This window comes from Merops nubicus, unplaced genomic scaffold (assembly GCF_000691845.1).
Source record: "Merops nubicus isolate BGI_N331 unplaced genomic scaffold, ASM69184v1 scaffold9923, whole genome shotgun sequence".
NCBI classification, from domain to species: Eukaryota; Metazoa; Chordata; class Aves; order Coraciiformes; family Meropidae; genus Merops; species Merops nubicus.
Window position 1 is genome coordinate 10,802 of NW_008599616.1, and position 8,308 is coordinate 19,109.

General features: G+C 36.1%; 1 protein-coding gene across 1 annotated transcript in view; it reads right to left on the reverse strand.

Moving 5' to 3' along the window:
• Positions 1-2,311: 2,311 nt before the first annotated feature.
• The window catches only part of LOC103770201 (synaptotagmin-1-like), a 54,487-nt gene continuing 48,490 nt past the window's right edge, over positions 2,312-8,308 (reverse strand). Inside the window, exons 4-5 of the mRNA XM_008937453.1 lie at positions 5,886-6,053; positions 2,312-2,506 (exon numbers count right to left, since the gene is read on the reverse strand). Of these exons, the coding sequence (XP_008935701.1) occupies positions 2,312-2,506; positions 5,886-6,053 (363 nt within the window). The remainder of the gene's footprint in view (positions 2,507-5,885; positions 6,054-8,308) is intronic.

An 8,308-nucleotide genomic window follows, 5' to 3' on the forward strand; every position in this document is an offset into this window, starting at 1 on the left:
TTACTACAGGAAAGCTGCAACTAATATATAGAACACTAAGATTAACAAAATCTCCACATAACCCAAGCTATGATATTTTTCCATATTTATTGGATATGTGGCATGCTGATGAGCACAGAGATGCAAAAATGCAACAGGAGGCCTCCTGTATTATGAAAAAACATTTAGGGAGCTGGTGCAAGCACAGTTTTTCAGGATGTTTTCATAGAATGATATTGCTGCGATTCCTATAAATAACAAAGCTGCACATCAGCAACACATTCAAATGTCCTACCAAAAAACTTTACAAAAATGACATTTTTTTTTCTGTATATATAGTACCTGAAATTTGAAGAAAGGTGAGGGAGGAGGCTCAAGCAAGAACTAAGGAAAACTATTTTTTTTCTAGTTAACATGACTCTCATACTAATATATTTGCATAGACATGACAAATACATGTACAAATACACATCTCTCTTTTCACTTGGGCTCTGAAATCACAAATAAGGTGCGACTTAAGTTTCATTCCTACTGCAAACTTTTTGAAGTTCTTGTAATACTCTTCTAATACCCAAGTACTTTAAGAATTATTTATTTTACTTGCCTTCTTTTATTTTAATAAAAAGTTCTTTCCAAGTCAGAATGCATTTTTGGAAGTAACTCACACTATGTTTCAAGCAACTTGAACATTGCTTTTTATTAGCATGACATGAACTTTATGAAAGAACTAAGGGACTGAGACAGGTCTCACTGTGGGCATGTCTTAGAAAACTCAAGAGGCAATGTTCTATGCCAGAAGACAGGTGAAATCCCACATGAATCTATGCCATATTATCTGTCACCTGCATGTGGGAATATCATTGCTTATGTTCGAAAAGCTTGAATTTACACTAAAAAAGTGAAGATGCAATCCCTCTTCATGTAGTATTTGGCTTCTTTCATGAGATTTGCAATAGAAAAACATGAAACACTTTGCTATTGCCCAGTAGTGCAATAGAAATCCAGTTGATACCTGATAAAGTTTGGAAAGATTAATACATTCTGATTTCACATTTCTAGCTTTTCAGTATGCTGGGACTTTAACAGGGTCCTTGAACTGCAAACTCCCTTTTTCTCTTTTTTTTTTTTTTTTTCATTTTCATCTTTAGCTCTAAGAGTGGAAGAAAAATGCCCAATAGTATGGACACCAATGTCACATGAAATAAGAGAGCCCTGCAAATGTTGTCACTATGAAACAATGCCATACAGAATAGTCTCAACGCAACAATGGCTTTCAAATCAATAAGCAGTAGAAGAAAGACATTTGAAAATACAGTCTTTAAAAACTAACACTCAAAAAAAGCAAGACTGAAATCCACCATTTTTGAAAAATCTGAGAAGGCTGTATGCTTCAGAAGAAGACGCTGTATGCTCAGTATCTGCCTGATTTTTCACAACTTGTAGTCTAAATCAAATACTCAAGTTTTCATCACTTGTATTAAGAAAAGATTTCAGCCAGAGATTTTCCTTTTAATTACAGAAACTAAGGTTTGAATCCAAAGCAGCTTATTAGCTAAATTAGACAATGAGACAGACTCAGATTCCTCCTTCTCACACCAGAGAACTGAAGCATGCTGTGCACTCTGACTGTTATGAGTGGGCAGATATTATCTAGCAATCAGAAGGAAAAATAATGTAAAACTGAGTACAAAATGGTCTTATAATAAGCAAAAAGGTGGATTTGCCAGTATGAACAACCTCACTGGATCTACAATTTAGTGATGAAATATTTCCAAAAAGTGCCTTGTGTACATGTAGCATTACACTTATTAAATAATGAACCTACAGGATGTTGGCACAGAGAGGAAAATAAAAAAAGGTGATTAATATTTGAGTGAGATGCCATTCCAAGGTCCTTGTCAAATGCATAATTCTAATCAATGGATGTTATTGCAGATCAGCTCAGTAAAACTCTAAGGTATTTCAAGTAAAAACCTACCATTATTTTTATGCACAATAAGATGTCTTGACATACAAAATTCTGGAAGAAGCCTGAAAGTACAGTAGTCTCATAATTCAAATGCAAATTCTAAGTACCCTAACTGCACCAATTAAAGGAAAAGTCAAACTCATGAAAACTTTCTTAATATGTTGCATAAAGTATCAAAAAGATTGAAAACAGGATTAGCAAAGGAGAACACACCATTCAGTAAGTATTGGAAAAGATGCTTATCAAAAATTTATCAGGCAAAGTAAGTCTGAGAAATGCTGATAACAGATGGGAGCCGTCTCTGCAAAAAAAAATGTTGCTAGTTTGACTGTTTCTCTAGCTGAGGATAAAAGTGTCCTGGGGTTAAAAAAACAGTCTGATTTTTCTTACCTCTTCCTTCTCTGCACTTTGCAAATCCCTCCACTCCTCAGTGACATGACCGAAGTCCACTGTGTTCATCGCAACCTTATATTCCCCAATGATATCGTGTTTGGAGAAACGATCAAAGTCATAAACTGCCATCACTAAAGTTTTTCCACCCAGCTCAGAGTATGGCACCTGCAACGAAGAGAAAATGACAAACTCCATATCCGAGACAATAAAGATCAGCCCACTACAAAGTAAATCTATTTCTTTGGTTTATCAGCTGTCATCTCAGGTGAATTGAACTGCAGAGAAAACCATGAGGTGTATTTGTTTCAGAGTCACCAAGATGCAGTATTTTTCGAGACCAGGCTCTGGCACTCAATAGACCATTGTGGCAGCTCACTCATCACTTCCTGGGTTTTTCCCATTCTGCTTCAAATAATTTTGTGGGTGATGACACTGAAACAGGAAGCCCAATTATTTGCACTGGAGACACATGAACTTTTCGCACCATTGTTCCCTTTCCTCAGTGAGTAAACTGTCATCACTCAGAAATGGGCATCTCCCAGACAGATGAAAGAAACAGAACCAGCTTACTGCATCTGATACAAAATAATTAGACACAAAATAGTTTTCTTACAGTACCATTATCTATTACTTACTGAGGCATATTTTTCATTATTATATTTTTCACACTGTAGACACTCAGGTGCTTTCTAAGTCACAGTGTACAGCTAGAAATTGTGGTGGCAGAAGGCCAAGTTCTGACTAATTCTCCAGCTGTTCTGATGTTTTGGACAGATGCTGTGGGTTAGTATCTTTATGAGTCACATTTTTAATGTTCAGATGAAGATGCGCCATTCATGTAAGCTACACTTGAGTGGCTGTGTGAAGAGGTATGATTTAGGAATTGTTTGGACTCACATTGAACACTTGGTCAATTTGAATATATTCTGTAAGTATAAATGATGTCCATGGGCTTCATGAAACATTTCTCTCTTAATTGTCTATATAAAAAAGAGAAATGAAAGAGTGGCATCATAATTGGCCTTGTTAACCTCCGCATGTTCTGGTCTGTTGAAACTCTAGCAGTGTTGTCTTTTGTTCCTGTTTGGCTTCAGCTTGCTTTTTAAAATATTTACTAATAACATGAGTAGTTGTCCTTTTTCCTAACATGTTATATAATGTTTAAAAGAAGCTTTTCAAGTTGAGAGCTAGCTCCAGCTTCCATTACGGAGTAGAATAGTTTCAGTGGGTACAGGGTTGTGTACTGTAGTAAATACTACACCAAAATCTATGTTGATTCAGTAAATTATTTTTGGTTTATATAAAGCTATAGAAGGCAAACATATGTGGAAGTCAAAATTCTAAATAATTTCACTTTCAGTTTTATACAGCCTCAAAAACAAGAGAAAAAAAATGTTCTAAAGTTTCTTTCTCCATCAGTTCACAATATCACTTAATGGATCCTGGTCATTTGGAATGCATGAAAAGATTACATTTATCATTATTTATTTTTTCTTATCAGTATTTACTTAGAAATTTCTATCATTAACTTGACCTCAGTAAAGCTACCTTCCTTTTTAAAGAGGATCTAGTAGCAGTGCTTCCTCCATTCATTACCTCTAAAGTAGACTCTTCTTCCAGCTCTGCTTAGGACCACCAAGTATATCCTCAGTTCTTTTGAAGGACTGCTCCCTCTCTGTGCTTTCTGCTCTGCTCAGAATAATCAGCCTCTTAATGCAGGTGAGACCTCAGTAGAAGGACATATGTAGGAGTATTTTCCTGGTACAGACATATCACTCCTCTAGATGTGAACCCTCTTCTCACTTTGGACCTGAGGAAGAACACCTCCCTCTGCCGGACTGGTGTGGTCCACCTAGTATTTCTCACTTTGCTTTTGGCAGGGCAGTGCAGGTCTCCAATTCAGACAGCTGGAACCTGACAAACACCTGCACACTGGAACGACACCATGGATGTCAGGGAAAAAAGCAATGGAGACTAACAAAGGGAATCATCCAAGAAGAGAAGGAATGAGGTCCAAGGCTCAAGATGTTACATAGCAGAAACATAATCCATCTCATCCCCTTTAGTTCTTCTTTGGCAGGAAGGCAGGCAGCTCACAGCTGCACCCAAGGAGAATGTAACAAAATGGACCTGGGCTGCCTGGGGGGCAGCTCTGCTCAAGAGGGAGGTGGGAAGGATGCCAACAGAAGCTGTGGACCACCTGAAGTAGGTCACAGAAGTAAGACTGCCCAAGGAAACAAGACATTGTCAGTAGTTCCTAGAGAATATTATTTATTACAGGTGCAGCACTACTTAAATGGTTGCTTGTCCCAGAACAATAATAGTGCCTGCCATGCCCTGTTGATTTTCTCTTAAGTACAGACCACAGTATACAGGGGATGACCAGTACCATACTGGGACACACCTAAACAGTCTGTCAGGTCTTGCATGGAAAGTAAACTTTCTGCTGGAGCCTAAAATTTGAATATTAAAGATGTGGCTTAAAACAAGTGGCCATCATAGTACAGGACTGGATCAGATTTATAATTTGCACCTTCATCTTAGATGACAGCATCATTGTCCCTTTCTTGTCTTTTGTGAGCTGCACGGAAATCTGTAATTTATAACTCGGTTTTCTTTTAAATACTCTCTTAGGAGAGCTCAAGAAAAAATAACTCCTCACAAAAGATTATTTTTATGAACATCTTCAAGGAAAAAAATAAGCTTATATATGCAGTAGTAGTTCTGGCCTCTAGCAATATCTTTCTCATTGAATGATTACATAGCCTGAGTCCTTCACTGTTCCTGTTTTCAATCTGTAGCTGTCATTATAAGATTTGGTATAGAAAGAAATGCCTAAAGTAACAGCAGGAGGAATGTATATTAGGAGAAGTCCTATGAAACATGCTGTATAGTATTCCTTTACTATTTAACTGGGGTTTAGGCATGGCTACAGTTTTAGAAACACACTACCGATAGATACTATTGGAATGAGTTAAATATGGCAATGTAAGGCTAGCTACATTTATTTAATTCATACATTATTAAACCTGAAACATGATTTCTTTTCACAAGTAAAGTAGCACGGCAAAGAATTGCTATGATGAATTCTAGCAAGATTAATCTGACATATTGTCTTTCATCCATTTACCTTCCCTGAGTTTTAACTTATTTTTTGGGGGAAAAGAAATGGTATACTGAAATTCAAAAAGCAGACTGCAAAAATATTTTAAGAAAATACTGGTCTAGTGAAATTTACCTGACATTTGTCAGTGTGTCAGTTTTCTGACTTTCTTGGAAGTTTCATCCAGCCATAAAATATGTATCAGATTGTCATACATTGGGATAACTGAAGTGGCTAAAATCAATCTGTGCCTTTTATTCTTACTGAGGTCTCACCCTATGTTACACCTTTTTCATTGTAAGATTGAATATCACATCTTTCTACAATACAAAAAATCACTATGCTGCAGTATAGCAACTAACTAAGGCATCTAACTTTTTAGCCAAGCATGAGATATATATAGTGCTTAAATAAAAAAGTTTCAGTAATTATAAAAAATACCTTGAATGTAAATTGCTCATTGAAAACAGGGTTAAGGGTCTTTCTGTGGACTTTAGTCTCATACTTCTTCTTTTTATCAGGCAGCAGGAAAACTTTCACATAGGGATCAGATGTACCACCCATATCTAATGCAGGCAGCTCAGCTGCTTGAATAATCCCAACCAGAAGCTGAAAAGAGAAAAAGAGCAGAATGAAATCTCAAATAGATATTTATAAAAAAAAAGGTAATGGAGAAATACACATACAGACCCTATTTCTGGTTTATGAAAAACTATTTCCCCCTTCCCTTCCCCATCCTTCAAGGAAGGCAAATGAAGCAACACTACAGACTTTAGAAAACCAATTATGGCAGATGCAGACTGTACAAAGGCTGTTTTTAAGCAGAAAAGAGGTTTTCAAAGGGCAGCTGATTACAGCTAAATACAGGCTTCATCTTTTTAAAGACTGCAATCAAATAACTTTCAATTGCTCTCTCTTCTTGTGCATTATTTTTCTATGCTGGGCACCATGAATAGAAATCACATTATTAAACAATCAAGAATGGCTAATTTTGACTACAGATTTTGTATTCTAAATCCCCAATGTGTAACCTTACTCCCAACCAAACTCAAAAAGGTGATATATCAAATGTAAATCCTCAGGCAGAGATTTATTGAAAATAAATGCATGTTGCAGTCTTCCTTACCTATAACTTCTCTTGCTATTTATACAAATGGGTTTAGGTAGTAAGTTAAGGACAGGATTTAAAAACAAAACAAAACAAATAATTAAAGCTAACCTTTGGTAACCAAATCCTAATAACCATTTGTAATCTCACTGCACACCAGAAAAATTATTTTCTTAAATCTCTTTCGTATTTGTAAGACAAGGAATTTTGAAACCTGCAAATGCTTTGGCTGCTTTTTAAGTGTGAAGACTTATGTTTTGCTATGTTATGTTATGTTATGTTATGTTATGTTATGTTATGTTATGTTATGTTACGTTGACATCCTAGTCTGTATTAGGTCTCATCAGCATAATGGAGTTGAAAGAAAATACTTCTTATTTTATTTCATAGACACAGAACTAAGGTAAACAGCCAAGTGACTCTTCAAGGTCAATCTGGAGACAAGATATTAAGAACCGGGAATGAAATCTGAGAATATTTTCTTCCAAATCATTGCTTCAGTCACAATATATTTGCTTCTCTCATGGATGAATTGTTTAGAATTGGAAACAGAAGCTCTAACAGCTGGAATAAAGAACAATACAGTCAGTCTAGCAAAGAAGCTTTTGGCTTTTGAAAGATTCCTCAGCTAGACTTATTTTTACCAGTCTTAAATTCACAGTATGGCCTGCATGCTTTCCCACCTATAGGTCTAATTAGGTCCAAGAAACATTTTCCTTTAGCTGTAGGAAGCACTTCTTTTCAGTTTCTTTCTTATTCTAGATGCATAACCATTCAAAAATACATGGATAGGCTCAGGATCTACATCAAGTCTTTCATATAAAAGAGCGAAAAATAAGTCTATGACTTTTAGTTCACAGAATGGAAAAACAACTAAAATCTCTTTTAAAATGGCTCTCTAAAACTGAGGCATCATTCTCTTGAGAGTACATTGATCATCTTGTCTCCATTCTTAACCCTGTGCAATACATTAGCCAGATTTTTGGTCTGTAGTTTCATGCCACCACACTATAATAAGCTAACTGAATCCCCTCCTCTAGTCTATCTACCCTCTGACCAACTCCAAGCTGCAATATAGTTTAGAGCAGCAAAATAAAATAGGAATCCTTCATTTAAATAATTTATTACCTTAATTAAATACTACACACTTCTACAGATTTGTTGCTCTCCCATCCTATTTCCCTTTGCAAACATACAGTTCACAAAACCAACATTTCCTTTAATAAAATTCACACAGAAAATTCATTTTCATATTCTAAGGAAACCGAAAACCATTTGTTGGAACATATCTGCAGCTTTTCCTTTCCTTGCTCCTTAGATCTTCTGCCTCTGAAGAGCCTAATGCTTCTTATTGATTTCATACTGATTTTAAGGGGGATCAGTGTCATTCAACACATGACCAAAGAAATTTGCTCTGAGAGTCAAGGAAATGCTCGTTTAACCACAGGTTCTTGAAAGGCTTCAGAATTCTCTTGGGCTCTTATACTGAAAACTGAGCAGTGGTGGTCAAAAGATGGTTCAAAGGACATTGAAATACTATGTACTATGTCAGGTCACAGTCATGTGTAAATGCCCTGCTGGTGGCACAGAAATTTTTCCCTATTTGTCTTGCTGTAAGTAAGCGTACCGCACTCTGTATACAGCATCAAATAAAGAATCTGAATATGGAAATAAATCACAAAATTACACGTGGAAGTCAGTTTAGATGAAGAACAGGAAGTAACAGGGATTTAAGTTCAGTAATCATTTCTTTCCC